The 19,710-nt window shown below is 31.9% G+C and overlaps 2 protein-coding genes across 2 annotated transcripts; one reads left to right on the top strand and one right to left on the bottom strand.

Annotated features, from left to right (window-relative positions):
* Positions 1-3,328: 3,328 nt before the first annotated feature.
* Positions 3,329-4,270, bottom strand: LOC127702011 (M-phase inducer phosphatase 1-like). Its single transcript, XM_052205989.1, has one exon. It carries the CDS (start codon positions 4,268-4,270, stop codon positions 3,329-3,331), a length of 942 nt encoding a protein of 313 aa, XP_052061949.1.
* Positions 4,271-14,337: 10,067 nt separating this feature from the next.
* On the top strand, positions 14,338-15,011 carry LOC127702412 (M-phase inducer phosphatase 3-like). The gene has a single exon (XM_052206619.1). It carries the CDS (start codon positions 14,369-14,371, stop codon positions 15,005-15,007), a length of 639 nt encoding a protein of 212 aa, XP_052062579.1. The 5' UTR covers positions 14,338-14,368; the 3' UTR covers positions 15,008-15,011.
* Positions 15,012-19,710: the final 4,699 nt, after the last annotated feature.

Raw genomic sequence — 19,710 nt, forward strand, 5'->3', positions numbered from 1 at the left:
TTTTTATTTTTTTTGCGTTCCTTGTTATTCGTTTTATGTACACAACGAAGAGATATAGAAATCAGCATACACTTCAAGGCAGGTGTCATTGTCAACCTCTAAGTCATGAAATGTGAATATTATAAAATTGACCGAAAATACCAATATCTGTTATATTAAAACTTAACGATTAGAATACATATCATGTGTTCACGGTTCGCTTTACAAGGATCTGAAAACGCTCCATTCTACTTTTTGTATTAAAGACCTTTCGGTGTCCTCATGTTTTATTGTAATGATACACACCTTCAAAAATTTGGAGGCAAAAATGTCATTGGTTGATATAAAATTAAACAGAACAGAAAGTAGGACGGAGTGTTTTCAGATCCTTGTAAGCGAAGCTTAGACACCTTGTAATGTATAATTTTTTAATGAGATAGTCTGCTGCAACAACAAAAAACCATAACATCGGTTGAAAAAGAGAATGCTTATTGCTACGATTCTGATTAGTCTTCGATAATTCTAATTAGGAAGAGCAGTTACGGATACAATGTGAGTATTTCTCCTGATAATGCAAGGGCAAGTATTTGCTACGGGGAACCCCGTCAATAACTCGGATAAAAAAATATAGGCGATGTACAATTACATTATATGGTAAAAATTCTGGGAAATTTTCACAAAATCAATTATGATATTCGGTTTAAGCGGTATAAACTAAATAGAGACTGATGGACGAATGAACAAATGGACGGGCAAACGAACGGATGAACACCCATATCACTATATGTATGTATTGCCCGCTTGAAAACAGGGGGTATATTATGCCATATATCGGTTTTCTTTATATTTTTTTTTTAAGTGAAAATTTTTCTTCTCCAGCTTCTCGAGTTGCGACCTTCAATTTTCTCTTTATTCGTATATCAATTAAACAGCTTATACACAATGAATAATACAAGAATATTGCTTCAATGGTTGAGTACAGTAACCAACATGCGTCAATACTTTAGTACAGTGTAACCTACGTGCATCAATGATTTAGTACAGTAACCAACATGCATCAATAATTTAGTACAGTAAACAACATGCATTAACAATTTAGTACAGTAACCAACATGCGTCAACAATGCATCAACAATTTAGTACAGTAACCAACATGCATCAACAATTTAGTACAGTAACCAACATGCGTCAACAATGCATCAACGAATTAGGACAGTAACAAACATGCGTCAATGATTAAGTACAGTAACCAACATGCGATAATGATTTAGTACAGTAATCAACATGCGTCAATGATTTAGTACAATAACATGCGTCAATGATTTAATACAGTAACCAATATGCGTCATGTGACATGATTAAGCACAGTAACAAACATGCGTAACGATTTAGTACAGTAGCCAACATACGTCAATGATTTAGTACTGTAACCAACATGCGTCAATAATTTAGTACAGTAACCAACATACGTCAATTATTTAGTAAAGTTACCAACATACGTCAATGGTTTAGAACAGTTACCAACATACGTCAATGATTTAGTACAGTAACCAACATACGTCAATGGTTTAGTACAGTAACCAACACACGTCAATGATTTAGTACAGTTACCAATGTACGTCAATGATTTAGTTCATTGACCAATATGTATTAATGATTTTAAGGTGAAAGAATAAATGGTCTTAAGAAAGACATATACAGGAGTAGACATTTAAGAAACTGTTCTTATAATCTCCAATCAATTGCATCAAAAATTCATTTTCATACTCGAATAACATCTTTATGTATTCTTTCGTGTTGCGGCTTAAACGGCAGCATGTAGAGACCTTCATATGGAGATGGCAAAAACCAAAGTTTACCAAAAATGTGTTTTTCAATTTCCTCAAAAATTTAATTTTGCAGAAAGTTTCAATTATAATTTTTCCCACCTATTATTTCACAAATAATGTATTGCATTGCTTTGAAAAACACACGGAAAATATATCTATTTAGGTAAAATCATTATTATTATTGAGTTTAAGTTCGTTGTATACCTGCATGTGTGGTTGCAATTGTCGTGGCGTGTTCCTATGCTAAAATGAAAGAGGATTTCTAACTTAATGGTTATATTCTATTTACATTACACATAAAAAAGCAAAGATAGAATTTTTTTAAATGGGCAGATGGGGTAAAAATTCTAAATCAAAAACAACAGACAGCACTGGACAAAAGAAAAGATAGAATATAAGACAAACATAAAAAATTATATAGAAAATCAAAGATTGTGGATCAAACTGTGGGTGCTCAAGAAGGTCAATTCGTTTCCGCTTTATCAATAGAACCCTTCGAGTGTCGATGAAAAGTTAAATCTGGGGGCAAGTAGCACAGTAATAAATCATGAACGATGAAAGGATTGTAGCATAGCCACAACACATGGAATATTTCTTACTCCAATGTTCCACGTCGGTCAATCAATCATGATGGTGACTGTAAACCTTTTGATGACAGAGATAACTTTAAATCTTACTAAGATAGACAATTTTCAACCAAAGGAATAATTCAATGGCATTTTTAATCGCAATGTAGGATCACGTGATTACTTTTTGCTTCCGAATATTTAATCACAATAGGTGGTGTCGCTTGTTTTAAAAATATACCGATGTAAACCTCTCAAAAACATGAAAGCGCTCAAAGAGAATATATATATTTTTAGCTTAATAAAAAGAAAGTCTTGAGACTAAAAGGCTTAGTCCGTAAAATACGTATACATCTATTACAACCCAAACGGTTCACGTTTCTTTAACATTTGGTTACTGCAGTTAGACTGTTGGATTTCTCATTCCAGTTTTGTTTCACATTTTGTTTTCTTATTCATTATGGCATGTCTCGACATCGTGCGTCTGTTTTTTTTTTTATCTGAAATGTTGATAATGGTAAGTAATATGGTAACCAGCGATGTTATTGTTCCTGTCCTGTGATATTCAGTATATGTAATTTCAGTCGGGGTATACATCGTAATAAAAATGACAAAAATACATTCAACGAAAACAAGTAAGATACCATAGGTTAACCTTAGCCTGATACCAGAGCTAGTCCTTCAAATGCGTTCTTTTAACATAGTTTAAAAGACGTGTGAGATACTATATTATTCACTCTTTTGTATCAGAATGTTTTATGGACTGAATAAGCATGAACACGCACCATACTTATACTATGATATACCACCAATAAAAACTGACCACCTCGAAATAGCACAATAGTGCTGAAAGTGGTGTTAAACACCAATCAATTAATTAATATACTATGATATAATTTAATGTAATATACAATTGGTACAATTAAATACAGATTTAGCACAATTATTTTCACGTCAATAGAACAATCGACCGGAAGATGATTTCAGTCGTTTTTGGCCAGCATACCATGATTTAGATTTGGACCGGAAATGACGCAAATCGTCTTTGTAATCTTTGCTCAACATTGGAACGTAATTCATTGGAGTACACAATGTCTTATAACTTCCATAAAACTCTTTGTATCCTCCCTTTAGAATATAAAGTTCAGGAAAATAGAGGGAAGGATAATTTTCAGCATTTAATTCTCTATCATGATTACGAAGAAAGCGGCACATTTTTGGTCCTCTCTCGGAAGAAAACTCACAATGGAAAATAATTATGTCACGCTTTCCATCTGAGCGGGATGTATTTGGATTTTTTAATAGTTCTAAAATATCGTCCTTATTATGAATATTTTCAGCGCCTCGTATGTGACCACCTTCAAACTCATACGAATATCTACTGTCAATTATACGAAAGCTTCCAATTGTATCATCGTACTTTCCATTTAAAACATCATTTATGGTGGCTGGGGTTATGTATCTTAGGTCATGACAGTGCCCCTGAACGGTTTGTAAACAACATTCTTCTTTTCCATCTCCAGTGAGTACGGCGGCTTGAACTAAGACGTCTTTTGTTTTAATTTCGCGGCGATTGGTGGCGTCATCTGACAAGTCTTTACTGGTACTGATAACCTGAAGATCGAAAGACAAAGATTTTTTCAGTAATAGTTTTTGGGATCTGATGTATCTTTTCTTGCTGTACGATACAGGGGTATCAAAGTCAGTACTAGTGTCTAATTTGTCGGCTCTTTTTCTTTTTGAGCTTAGTTCTGAATTGAACAGACTCAGTGTCGATGAATCGTCAAATGCATTAAAATCCATACCAAGTCCTGAATCTTCGTCTAACAAACTTTTTATAAAGTCTGGAGTTTTTGAAACTTTGTGGTGACAGTTATCTTCGGTTAAACAATCCATTTCATTTACTGAAATAAAGAAAAACAATAAATATATTTTTTCTACAATCAAATAGGTTTTCTTTATTTGTAGGTTGCCTGAACAATCAATGTAAATATACGAACTAGTTAGTAGTTTTAAGGGGGAAATCTCTTCATATGATCCTCAATGGAACAGTTGGTGACTGAAGCCATTTTAAGTGTGGTTATAAATGCGTTTGCTGAGTTCAATCAAATATTACAACCGAAACAATACACGTCTTTTAAAGTAATTTACTTCAGTTAGACTATTGGAATTCTCTTACTAGTATTGTTTCATAATTCTTTTTTTTTCTCCATGCATTATGGCAGGTCTTGTTTTTTGTTTTTTGTTTTTTATCTCATTGTTGAAGGTTAAATGGTGAGCTGCAATGTTATAGTTGACGTCTTAGTCCGGCTAAATTTTTGTTGCTGTTTATATTGATATATACGATTTGTAAGTAGAAAAGCGTTAATATGAAAATAAAAGTGTTGTTATATAAACGCAGCTTTCTCAGTTTTGCATCGATGAATGTTTTTCCGTCGGTTGCATCGCTGCAGATACTGTACATGCTTTATTATAAATAATATTAATATTATTACTAGAGACATGTATGGTACTGTATATTGAAATAAACTTGAAAATATCAGAATTGATTATCGTTTTCTATTGAAACACTTACTTTTTTCGAACATTTTAATTGTGACCAGACAGTATCTGCTAAGGTATCAAACAGAAAATGGCCAGTGTTGTAATCGCCAACTGTTTTATATTCTCAGCGGAAAATAATCATATTCTTCATCTCAATTACATCTAGACATTTGTAATACCCATTATTAGATATAATTATAACTAATTATATTGTATATTCCATTGTCATACAGGTAGATTTGTGTGATACCAGACAATTATGTTGTAAAATATTGTAACCGAACGGTAAATAGCTAAATTAACGTCTGCAGGATGGTTCATTCCTCCTATTCCCACTTTTTATAAATCTGGTAAGAAAAGTTAAAATTTCAAGTGGGAATACGGGGAAAACTCGTGCAAACAAAGGATTATATTGTATAAACATTGTTTAATCAACTACTAATTGACAAGTGTTTTTTGGATAGGTAATAGGTTATTTTTGTGTGTGTATGAATTCTGTGTTTTTGATTAAAATAAATATGAAAGAAATGGAAACAAATATAAGTAAATTATTTTTTCTTTTATAACACAAATTCAACAGTTGATTCAAGCAAGCATTATAATATGAAACAAACAATGCATGCAATACAAGTTAACAGCACTAAAACAAATCATTCATTGTAGCACACACATAAGAAATTCACTGTATATAAGTCTATTAAAGTTTAATAATCTATTCAACGTGAAGAAGGTGGGAGGCTGCATCACCAAACTGTACTGCTATGACTTCCTGGTTGTGGTGTCTAACCTTAAGCTCTTCTAATCTGTTGTTGATTTCGACATACTTTCGTTTTTGGGCCAGTGTCTTCCCACCGGCTGCATTCTGATCATTTGGATGTGGGTCCTGGACATGTTTCTTCAGCTTGCTGTGCCATCCCTCTAGATGTGTAGTCCTCGGTCCCTGTGTTGTGTAATGGTTCCAAAGGTGACTGTTCTGTTCGACCCAGTATGTTGTTACATAGTCTGTAACGGACATGTAGTTGGTGTTAGTATCAATCTGATCTATGTCGGTTAGGGTATTAAACCACACATCTCCGACCTCAGCAGAAGGTACATGTGAAAGGACAGCGACACGGCTTACTAGTTGATGAATGTTGTTGTCTTTCTTGTATGGAACCTGAATCCCTGTTTCTTGTGCTTTTCTCCAGATGCATTGTGTGTAGTGGAAAGAACTTCTGCGTTGATGCCAGAAAATACAGAATATGCTGCATTTCGGATGGCGACTTCATAGTCCAGGAAGATAGTGGAAGGCTGAAGTTGTAGTTGGTGTTGGTGGCATACATCTTTGAGTAAAGTCAAGAACCTTGTGTATACTAGTTCGCTCTTGGCTGGAAGTAAACTGTGTACCAATGGCTACATTGCGCCGTCAACCATTGCGTGAAATGTGTAAAGTTGGAAGAATAGGCTCGGACAGGAGTAAAATGTACCATCACCATATATATGATATTTACAGCTGCTAAGTGTGTTAGATTATTTTGAGTACTGAAGATTAAGACCCCGTTCACACTAGCATTTTTCTTTAATCGATCTAATTTGAATCGATCTAAATAAAACCAGACGACTTATATTTTTTTTTCTAGAGCATAGAATGACCCAAATAAGCTTTCATAGTTAAAAGAGAAATATGGGTTAAACAACGAACCATTGATATAGTTGTGCCGCTATACATGCGCATACATTATTTTCGATTCAATCGTACTAGTTTAAAACGATCTCTGCGTTCACATTTAAAGTAAGATCGGTTCACTTTAGATCGGTACGTCTAAACACTGCTAAGGAGTCCTTAGTGCACTAAGGACGTATACTATGCCACTAAGGACTAGATGGGGTGCTGTTACATGTATTATTTTTAGATCGATTCAAACTAAACTACCTCTTTTGGTGTTTTAGTTTAGACCGATTGAAGATCGATTCAACGCGTTCACATTGGCCCTTAAATCGACCTAAAGTGAACCGATCTAGTTTAAATCGATCTAAATGTCCTAGTGTGAACGGGGTCAAACATACGCCAACTGTGTTGTCGTCTGTTAGCAGGAATGGGTCACCTTTGGTAGTACGTGCCCAAATACCATCTTTGTTGATTTCATCAACAGTTTTTGGTAAAACTATTAGGTTCTTCTTGCGTTTGTTGTACATGGAAATCATGCAAGATGGGAAAGTTTGTTATAAAATTATCTATCATCAATTTATTTGTTCGGATGACAAATTTTTTAAATTAATAAATTCAATGATTATTTAATCTTATTTCTATTTATCTGACTTATTCTTTATTTTTAAGTATTACAAATAAAAAGTGTATTAAATTAATTTTTTTTAAAAATAATATTATACTTAAACAGTGTAAGAAATATGTTTTCTTTTTAAAAAAATACAGGTAAATCTCAGGTGAATTTTTAATTAACCTTGATTGTTATAAAAACAAATTATTTATCAAAACATCTATTGTTATTTGCATGTGGGAATAGAAGGAATAGTGATTTTTAAAAAGTGGGAATAGAAGGAAGACACCTGCAGGATGTACATTTCAAGATGCCTCACCTTAAAATGTCTTTAAAGTTAATCTTTTAAATATTAGAACCATAGGGTTAGGAATTTGTATCTACAAATAACATAAAAGTCAGTTATCTGCAATAATCTGTTTAATTTACAATGTGTTTGATGATTGGATTTCCGAATTCTACCGTCGCTTTCATTGATTTAATCTAACTTGTAATTTAATGGGCTTGCTAACATTCGAAACAACTCTTAGACTAGTAATTCTCCTTGACCTAATTTCCACAAAAAATGCACTCATAAACAATTGACATTCTCATCAGCATTTAAACCTTTTATCTTTTTTAATAAGAAATTAAAAAAAAAAAAAAATTAACATTAATTTTCAGATTGCTGTCTTCCTCATATTGACATACAATTGTACAGATGTAAAAATGTCATTATATGAATGGGTGTAAGTTAAAAGACACTAAAATACAGGAAAAAACAGGGATGATAATCATCATATTTATAATTAAAATAATGATGTTTAGCAGTTATCATGAAATTTCTGTTCTTTGTCGAATGCATTAATTAATCGGTACCTCTTCATGTTCAATTATTTTTTGTTTCAAAAGAAATGATAAAACTTACTTTGTGAAAAAATGATAATTACGGATAAAATTACCCGTCTTTCTTCTTGTTTTTTCGTATATGAATTATTTCTTCTATTTGAATTCTCTATGAACAAATGATGAAAATTTAGAAAATTCTCAAATATTTATAATTATTATCTTTCAAATGCCAAATTATAAAAGGTGAGAAAATAAAAGACAAGTACTTAACGAGATTTTAAGTATTTTACTTATAAGGTATTGTTAAGAGCAGACATATGCAATTTCGATGTTGTTTCAGTCTTGTTAATTGTTACTACATGTGTGTTAATTACAATTAGCAGATTAGGGAGTAAGTTCTTCTACTCTGTCCATTATTCAAGTAATTTTAATTTGTTTATTTTTTCAACATTTGTGAAAATTATTTTATAAAAATAATTCAATATCGTTTTTACACAAAATTATTACGAAAGCATATTTATTTTAAATGGAAACAATGAGTTTTCGTGTTATTGCAAAGAGATTTAAAAAAAAGTAAATATAAAATCCTAAATTTTTCAAGGTTTGTCTGTTACGGGAAAATTTCCCAAAATCCGTGTTTTTCTGAAATTCTCTGAATAAATACTTAATTGATCATTTGAGTGACAATGAAAGAAGAAATGGCATTCATCTGCAACTTTATTTCAACTTTGTCCGAGACAGCTCTGACGTCTGACTGTATTTCGTAGGACTTGCTGGGGCCGTGTGGACGTGAGAGCAATAGCGGACTACATTTCAACTATGATATGGTCAGAATAATACGTAAGTGTCACACCATTTGAAAAACCCTGGATTCTTATTTGTCTCTGAATTTTATTTGAGAAAAAGAACAGTTTACAAAGTTATACAGTATTAATTAATGTATTTTGAGGCATTAGCGATATTTTATAACATTGTCCTTCTGTGTACTCGTGCAATGGTTTGAAAATATTTAAATTATGTATCCAAACATAAGTATTCTTTACTCTATGCTTTGAAAGAAGAAATTGATAAAATATTTTATCTTTGTTTCATACAAAAAATTGCAAGTACTAATATCTTTTCTTAGCAAGGGAGACATTATACTTTGTAGAAAAACAATTCGGATTAAAACAAAAGTTTTCTGAATCTGACACCATCAAAATGATGTTTTTTTTATTGACAACATATTTGTAACGTTTCAAAAACGTGTTGTTCAACAGATAATCAACTGTTATACGCTAACCAACTATAGGCATGCTCCTCTTTTACCCAATAAGGGGTGTTCCTAAGATAAGAAGCTTATCCATAAGAAAGAAAGAAGAGCGATGTTGCTTTATTCTAAGGGGACTAATTTCATAGAGGATCTTTTCAAGTATGCTGACATTAACCTTTATAATACACGTTCCGCTATAAACAACTAGATGGTGTCCTTTCATTGAATAATTCATTGTTAAGTGACTATTTATCGTTTTCATCTCATTGACTTGAAATAAAAGATACCACATATACATCTAATATAAAAATAAGAAGTATGTGGTATGGTTGCCAACGAGACAAATCTCCACTAAAGACCAAAGGACGTAGAATGTTATAAACTATAGGTCACCGTATGGCCTGTAACAAAGAGCAAAACCATACCGCAAAGCAAACTATAAAAGACCCCGAAATGACAAATGTAAACTGACTATTCAAACGAGAAAACTAACGGCCTGATTTATGTTCAAAATAATAAACGAAAAACGAAATTAATAGTATACACAGCAACAAACGACAACCCGTGACTAAATCATAGACTCCTGACTTGGGACAGGCATATACAGGCTGTGGCTAGGTTAAACATGCTTGCGGACGCGCCAACCCTCCGAGCCTTAACGCGGGGCAGTGGAGTAGCAGCACAACATAAAAACAAACTTCTAGTATAAAAATCAGTTGAAGAGCGCTTAACTCGTCATATTTAATGTCTAATTTGACAATTGGGGTCAGTTGGAAACAAACTTTACATTAAAAGAGTTAGATTTTTATTTTTCCGATATGTATCTATAAAATTTCATTTAAAGTAAGTACAACACATTTGTGTTACTAGTTTCGGAAATCTTTTGATCTAAAAATTTGTAATGTTCATAGAATAAATAATAAAAAAAACTCCCAAGAAATATTTGTCACTGGGCTCCCTTTCGTGTATTTTAATTTACTTGAGGCATTTATCCGTTAATTGAATATGTATGAAGATTCTGTCACTAGACATTAAGCGAACAATAATCGATTCAATCGAAACTTCTCCGTTGATTTGAAAGGGAAATTTTTCTTTATGCTTAACGTATAGTGGCAACTATTTCTTTCATAATCAGAACGAGAATAAAATTGAACTATACGTAGAACAAATAAATCCTGTATAGTGGATGTATTGATCGTATTGTAGGACGGGAAATCTGGACGGACACAAGGGATATAATAGAACATGTGTATATCTTGTTGAACAGGGGCAACAGCCAAACTTAGTAATTTACGATCTACTCTTACATAAAATAATTCTGTAACGAAAATCGACGAATTAACAAGTAAGATCATTTATTTTTGCCATGCGGTGTTTTGCGGCAGTATGGACAGGTCAGAACACATTTGAATAGTAATTACCTTTATACAAAATTTAAACATACTTCTAAGAAATTAACCAATTTACAAAATGACCCACAATGCATTATGGGCTACTTCGTGTTAGCTTATAATGTGCGCACGTTTAAATCTGTCATAACTCTATAGAATTACAACAAAGAAGCATTCAATTTTTATAGTTACAATTTTAAGCCTCAGCCATGAAATTATGAATTATATCAAGCTTTTCGGTTGCTTTTCTATGCATTTCAATTTGTCATGTAGAGCACGTGCAGTCATATAGGTGTTGCATTTTATTGGGAAATGAAATAAAACTTTATAATACCCCAGCAAAGTAGTTGAACAGGATTTATCTATTGTTTTGAAGCGAGTTCGAAAACCGCTCGTGGCAAGATGCGACAACTCTGATTTTAATTGAATAAGACTGTCGGTTTTTCATGTCGGAGGTCGGAATACAAAATTAGAATAGACAGAAATTAGAAAAACTTACTTCCTAATTGTAATTGACACACCTGTAATATCAATTAGTAAGACTATAACAACATAGAAATTGCATGCGACTGCTTTTAACAATACCAAGTACTTGTTAACTTGTTAAGTACTTGTCTTTTATTTTCTCACCTTTTATAATTTGACGTTTGAAATATCATAAATATTGCAGAATTTTCTAATATTTAATCATTCGTTCTTTTTTAATTGAAACAAAATAAATTCATGATATACGCTAATTTAAAAGCTAGTTTTTTGGAATAAAAAGGAAGGAAATATTTTTTGTTCACCACGTAAGTACTACAAATAATAATTTCACATGGACATAGCTCTGACATGGACAGTAATTATAAGAGTCTTTTATTTTTCTAAATCAGAAATGCAACCAAATCTTGTGGCCGCCGCCGTTTTCACCACAACTAGTTATGTCTTTCACGTGCAAATGCACGCCAAATTTGAAAGTGTTATTTTTACTACGGGCACATTGCCGGTTATTTTAAAGTTATTTTTACTACGTTCACTTTCTCCAAACAGTTATGTTTAATTTGACTACGCGCCGTTTAAAAAAATATTATTAGATAAATAAAACATTAATTAAGATTAAGATTAAGGGGACGACCATTTGATATTCCGAGGATGATGGTGGTTGGAGCAGGAGGATTTTTTGCTGATTGACTTTATCTATTTTCATCTGTTGCTATGCACGCTTATTTTTTATTTTTACTCTTGTACACAACTGTTTCCTGTATTTTATGTTGCAGAATATTTGCATCCTGTCTTTTGTAATGTTATTTATTTTCAGCCTTTACCAGAACAGACCAAAATAATCATTTTCAAATCCCCCCTCCCCCACAAAAAAAAAATCAAAAACAAACAAACACACAAAAAACAAAACATAAATAAATAAAAAAAAAAAAAATCAAAGTACTGAAGTACTGAACATCGGATGACCACAAGTTCTTGGGGATGGTCAAAAGCACTTGTCTCAGAAAAAAACAACATATCTCTTTACCTGAAACTGAGGTTAATGTACAGAGATATATTTTTTTCTGAGACAAGTTCGTGCGTGGATGATGAATAAATGACAGGAAATTCAACTTCACCGTAATAACTATTATATTGTAGTGATACAAATCATTTGTTGTTATATATTATATTAAAATAACAGTTACATATATATATGATTTGCATCCATTTGTATATCATTCTATTCTACTATTCTAATAATTGTGCAATGTAAGTGCATGGTGGACACTTTTCTGTAAAAATTCGATATTTTTCTAAGATTGGATACGAGTAGGCATTCGTTTTTTCCCGCAAAATCAATTACAGAGTTACCGGTCCTTGCCGGTATTGTCGCAAATTGTTCTTTGAGATATTCTTCCGCATGCTTTAACACCATTTTTCGGTACGTGTGCATTGATATTATCAATGATTTTTTACTTATATATATATATCTAACTACAAAACATTTTCATATTATTAATTTATGTTGTAAACAAAAATATTTTTTATCAGTATTCATTGAAGAGATGTATTTATATCAAACGATAAGGAATGTTATTTTGCACTCGTTTATGTGCGCATATTTATCATGTTTATAGATCGGTTACAAACCCAAAACTAATTTACATAATGGAAATCTAGGCGATAGCAATACATCGGAATGACCTCAAGGTCATCGCGATGTAATAAAATTGTCGTCCACTAAATGAGATCGTCTGTAGATTTCGGAGATCCAATCATCAAACAGATTATTGCAGAGAATATTATGATATATCATGTATATACAAATCTCCTAACCCTATGGTTCTAATATTTAAAAGATTAACTTTAAAGCTATCTTAAGGTGAAGCATCTTGAAATGTACACCCTGCAGACGTAAATAAAGGTATTTACCGTTTGTTTACAATATTTTACAACATAATTTCTTGGTATCATAAAAATCTACCTGAATGACAATGAAATATACAATATAATTAGTCATAATTATATCTCATAAAGGGTATTACAAATGTATAGATGTAATTGAGATGAAGAATATGATTATTTTCGGCTCAGAATATGAAATAGTTGGCGATTACAACAGTGGTCATTTTCTGTCTGACATCTGTCAATACTGTCTGGTCACAACTAAAATTTTCGAAAAAAGTAAGTTTAATTTAATTTATCAAAAAATGATAATCATTACAAATTATTTTCTATTTATTTCAGTTACATGTAATTAGGATATCATTTATAATTAAGCAAAAATTATACAAACTATACGGCATGGATTTGCTCATTGTCGACTTCCGTTTGGTGACCTAATTATAAACAGTTATTTACATCAAAGTCATCGTGACTCTGGTGTCCTCCTTATTTTAGAACTGTTTTTGTAGCAATGTAATCTGGTATAAAAGTTGCGTTAATATAATACAGCACTTTCATTTTCAATTTTTAAACTTTTGATGCTTTCACTCTTTTGACGTAAATAACAATAATTCAGCTGCATTGTTTTTAAAATGTTAAAATTTTCATGCGCATTACTCGAGTTTCCGGACGGACATTCATCAGGGACGCTCGAAACTTACCGAGTATATAGAAAACTAAAAATATCATAAAATGTTTGAGAGCGCAATAACCAACTTTACGTCCAAACACAAATTATTTACAGTACAGTAAGGTATTACCATATGAGTATAAAAGATATAATCATAAACAGTTTCGGATAGAAACTTATTTGTACCCGGCTAGAATCATGAGGAAAAGGCTTGACATGTCTAGTAATTCTACTTGTATCTCGTGCTAATATGTTTTTGTATTCCGAACATTACATTTTTATAATTATGCAAGTATTTTAATAATTTCCGGTCAATCTACAATAAAACAAAACTTAGCAGAAAAAAACATTTTCACTGTTTTTCTATATTTCAGTAACTGAGATGGATTGTTCAACCGGAGATTACTGTCGTAAAATTCCAAAAACTCCAGACTTTATAAAGAGCTTGTTCGACGAAGATTCCGGACTTGGTATGGACTTTTCTGAATTTGACAACTCACCAACACTAAGTTTGTTTAAATCAGACTTTAGCTCAAAGAGAAAAAGAGCCGACAAATTTGACAACAATACTGACTGTGATACCCCTGTATCTTATAGCAAGAAAAGATACATCAGATCTCAAAAACTATTACGGAAAAATCTTTGTCGTTTGATGGACAGATAATCAGTACCAATAAAGACATGTCCGTTGACGCCATCAAGCACAACTCCGTTAAAACAGAAGACGTCTTAGTTCAAGGGGCCGTAGTCACTGGGGATGGAAAGGAAGAATGTTGTTTACCAACCGTTCAGGGACACTGCCATGATTTAAGATACATAACTCCAGCCACCATGAATCATGTTTTAAACGGTAAATACGATGATACAATTGGAAGCGTTCGTATACTTGACAGTAGATACTCGTATGAGTTTGAAGGTGGTCACATACCAGGCGCTGAAAATATTCATAATAAGGACGATATTTTAGAACTATTAAAAAATCCAAAAACATCCCGCTCAGATGGAAAGCGTGACATAATTATTTTCCATTGTGAGTTTTCTTCCGAGAGAGGACCAAAAATGTGCCGCTTTCTTCGTAATCATGATAGAGAATTAAATGCTGAAAATTATCCTTCCCTGTATTTTCCTGAACTTTACATTCTAAAGGGAGGATACAAAGAGTTTTATGGAAGTTATAAGACATTGTGTACTCCCATGGATTACGTGCCAATGTTGAGCAAAGATCACAAAGACGATTTGCGTCATTTCCGGTCCAAATCTAAATCATGGTATGCTGGCCAAAAACGACTGAAATCATCCTCCGGTCGTTTGTTTTATTGACATGATTAATAACATGTAATAGTGCTATGTCAGTATTTATTTGTAACAATTGTATATTACATTAAATTATATCATATTTTATGGTTGTACGTATTCATATTTAATCATTAGAAGGTCGATAGAAAATTAAGATATATAACAGTGAAATAAAAATTTTCTTGCCAGTCTTTTAAAATTACGGAAGCCCATTAGGACCTTCCATATATATCATTATTCTCAATAAACCATCATTTTGACAAGGTATAGAGAAATACATATGTACAATATATACAATATATAATAAAATACAATTAGTACAAGACATTTGATCAACAATAATAGGGGTAGCTTCACACTAGATTAAGCCTGGAGTACACACAGATTTATTTATGATTTTGATAAATTTGCAAAGTTTAATAAGCTTTGTTTTCTTTTTTGATGACATCAATAATTCATACTTTAAGATATTTGGTCTGGTGTAACTATATTTTTGTATGTTAATTTTTCTCTCCTGTTCAAAAAATGGACATTCCAAGATAAAGTGAAATTCATCCCCGATTTCATTTTTTCTACACAGATTACAGTTTCTGTTTTGTCTGTTGGTGTTATACCATCTACCAGCTTCAATAGGCAATTTATGATTTGTTGTTCTAAATCTGCAAAATTCGACAACATTTTTGTTATCTAAAATATATAAGTAAACTTCCAAACAAAACTTATCTTTAAATACTCAGCTTTGGGTGATTCTTCTAACGATAAGTGCCAATTCTGTTCAAATTGATCTTTAAGGTTTCTACTAACTGTCAGACGCAGCCAATTCAAATTCATAAAAATTTGTGTGTTCCAAATATATGTTAAGCCACATTCATTTAGAATATTTTTTATGTGATCTAACCATAAAAACCGATCTCCGTTCACATATGACAATTGATAACATAAGTTATAAACAATTTTTGACAATTTTGACTCTTTTCCAGAAAGAAGTTTAGCCCAGAATGATATCATTCTATTTTTTATGTCAATTTCTAGAGGATATCTTCCAAGTTCACCATATATCATATACGATGGTGTAGAAGATTTTAAATGTAGCAGCAATTTACAAAATTTTAAGTGGACTTTTTCGATTATTTCGTTATTGCTGAATCCCCATACTTCGCACCCATACAGTAAAATAGGTTTTATCATTTTATCAAATAATTCGAGCTGTGTTTTGATTGCAAAGCCGTGATTTCTGCCTAATTTTAGAACCTCATAGAAAGCCTTAGTAGCTTTGTTGGCTATGGACTGTTTCGCTCTCTTAAAGTTCCCACTCCTGGCCAATTCTATCCCTAAATAATTTAAACTGTTCACTATTTCTAGTTCTATTCCGTTTCAGTTAAAACTTAGGTTCTTTGGAAGTGTTCCTCTAGAAAAAACCATGATTTTACTTTTATCAGCATTAACTTTCAGTTTCCATATAGAACAATAATCTTGAAATGAGTCAAGTTGCCTTTGGAGATCTGCCGGTGATTCTACCATTAGCACAGTATCATCAGCATATAAAATTACAAATAATTTTAAATATGTATTAAGTTTGAGTTCAATTTCGTTAGAAATCGTTTTCAGTCCGTTTAAGTTACAGTTTGATAAGACTGAGTATGACTCAAGGTCGTTCATAAATAAGGCAAAAAGAAAAGCGGACAAATTTTCCCCTTGTCGTACACCGTTACTACAAGGGAAAAATTCTGACTTACAATCATTATAAGAAATACAGGACTTTGTACCATTATACATATTTATAATTATATTATACATGTTACCATTCATATTATTCACTAGCAACTTATACCACAGTCCATCCCGCCAAACTTTATCGAAAGCTTTTTCTAAATCAATAAATGCGCAAAACATTTTTTTCTTCTTGTTTTTTAGAATTTCAAAAAAGTTGAAAATTATGAATAAATTATCAGTTGTTGAATAGCCCTTACGAAATCCACATTGATTTTCATTCAAGATAAGAAAGTCGTCTGAAAACTCAGTTAATCGCTCACTCAAAATTGCAGTGAAGAGTTTCCCAAGGCAACTCAGACTTGTTATTGGTCTATAATTTTTTGGGTCCGTTTTGTCACCCTTGTTTTTGAAAATCGGTTTAATATTTCCAATAAGCCAACTAAATTTTAAAATTACGGAAGCCCATTAGGACCTTCCAAAATATAATTTGAATTCGAAATCACGAATTTAAATCGTTATCACGAATTGTATAATTTGTTATAACAGATTAAATTTGTGATAACGAATTGGTGGAAATCGTTATAACAGATTTTATAATTCGGAATTACGAATTGAATTCGTTATCACAATTTTTTGTAATTAAAATTGTTATAACGAATTGTTTAACTTTGGACAAAAGGTTTAAAAAAAAAGAAGATTTTTGTTAAATTTAATGAACAACAACGGGCGCAAAGTGAGGAGAAAAGCCCACTTAACCCTTTGGGTCAGGTGAGCTAAAAATCTGTGAGAATGAATTTTAATCCGAAATCACAAATTACAAAAAAAAACTGTGATAACGAATTCCACAAATTCGCAATTCGTTATAACAATTTTAATTCGTTATCACAAATTACAATAAATTGTGATAACGAATTCAATTCGCAATTACGAATTATAAAATCTGTTATAACGATTTTCACCAATTCGTTATCACAAATTTAATCTGTTATAACAAATTATACAATTCGTGATAACGATTTAAATTCGTGATTTCGAATTCAAATTATATTTTTGGAAGGTCCTACATGTAAATGGGCTTCCGTATAAAATAGATCGAAGAGCGAAATGACAGGATTTTTTATTGCCCTTTTTATCTCCTAAGTTTTCCCTTGAGATTATTTTTGTCAGCAATCTTTTCTAAGGTGTATACATTACCGAAACCTATTTAGGACCTCCAAAAAATATATTTGAATTCGAAATCACGACTTTAAATCGTTATCTCCAATTATGATAACGAATCAAATTCGTGATAACGAATTTATGGATTTCGTTTTCATGAATTTTATCCGTTGTCACGAATTATACAAGTTGTTATAACGATTTTAAACCTATATCACGAATTACAAAAATCTGTGATAACGAGTTCAATTAGTAATCACGAATTTGTGATAACAAATGAAACACATATGCGAGAACGAATTTAATCAGTGATAGTTCGTTATCATGTTTTTAATCAGTTATTACGAATTACAAAAACTGTTATAAATAATTCCTTGAATTTCATGATTATGAAATAAATCTATATAAACAATTCTACAATACGTGATAACGATGTTAACTCGTGACATCGAATTCCAAATTATATTTTTGGGAGGTCCTAAATGGGCTTCCGTAATACATCGACCAAAAATCAAGTCAAATACATGCACAGTAAATAACATACAAAATGACGAGAAAGTGAATCTTTGGAGGTCATCGAATCACATTCTTCAATGAACATAAACCACACCACAAGACATATCAAACAAGTAAATGGTTCGATACGTAAAGGTTGTCCACACTTTTCTTATCATGAACACGCATGAAATATTTGCAACTGGTCGTTAGGCACACTAAAAGTGATAGATTGTTCATTGCTTGAGGCAAAGTATACGTAATTACACGCCTCTAGTGGAATTCAGGTTAAAAACGTGTGTAGTCAGTTACGCGAGTAATCTTCCATACTCCAAGAAAGGAAAAAAAGCTCATAATCGAGAAATGATTTCGTGTGGTTTATCACGAGTCCAAAAAAAAGGATGCCTTTGCTATCTCAAAACTTCAAAGAGACAATCAGAATGACTCAAATCAGAAATCTGAGTATCCTATTGTTAGTTTAACTTCAACCTCTGTTACCGTTTCAGACACACCATAGAGGATACAAAATAAATCTTGTGTTTTATATCATCAGAAAATGAAAATGCTTCACAAAAAAAAAAAAAAAAAATAACCAAATAAACAAACAATATTGTGACAATTCTGCTTTTATTGGTAATCCAACCAGCTATGACTACGTAATATTTGTTTTGAAAACCCAGCTATTTTTGTATGAAATAACACACAGTGTTAGCGAAAAAATGTAGGTGACGAATGACATGATAATATGTGAATGTGTATGTGTTGACCTAGAAGGACGTTTGCATGTTCGTTTTTATATCGACACAAAGCTGAGTTAAGGTGTATGAATGCAATTGAAAATTAAGCACATATTTCAATTTTTATAAAAAAAGTAAGAAGATACTAAGGCCAGATACAATCGAACAGTAATGCAACATTTACAAGCCGAGGAACAAAGACGTTATAAAAAAAGAACCAACAAAGTCCGTCCTCAAAATACTTCATAGACAATTAAAATTGTCCGTCCTCAAAATACTTCATAGACAATTAAAATTGAGCTCGAGCAAGAACCCCACTCTAACATTTATCATGGAAAAAGTAAAGGCTATGTCATTCAATTTCAGCAATTAATTTTATTCATAAGTGCTAAAAATCAGCAGGTGTCTTCTTTTCCGTCCGCAATTTTTTTAAGAAAGTAAAATCGAAATTTTGAATCATTGTTGAAATTGAAACTTCACAATAACACGTGTATGATAAAATTAGAACATAACATTTGTTCTTTAGCATTATCTTTAAATTTCAATTTCGAAGAGGTAGCGAAAAATGTTTTCTTTTATTGTCCTGTTGTGTATCATTCAGAAGCAGTGAATGAAAGTTTGAAG

Source organism: Mytilus californianus, unplaced genomic scaffold (assembly GCF_021869535.1).
Source record: "Mytilus californianus isolate M0D057914Y unplaced genomic scaffold, xbMytCali1.0.p SCAF_5, whole genome shotgun sequence".
Taxonomy (NCBI): Eukaryota; Metazoa; Mollusca; class Bivalvia; order Mytilida; family Mytilidae; genus Mytilus; species Mytilus californianus.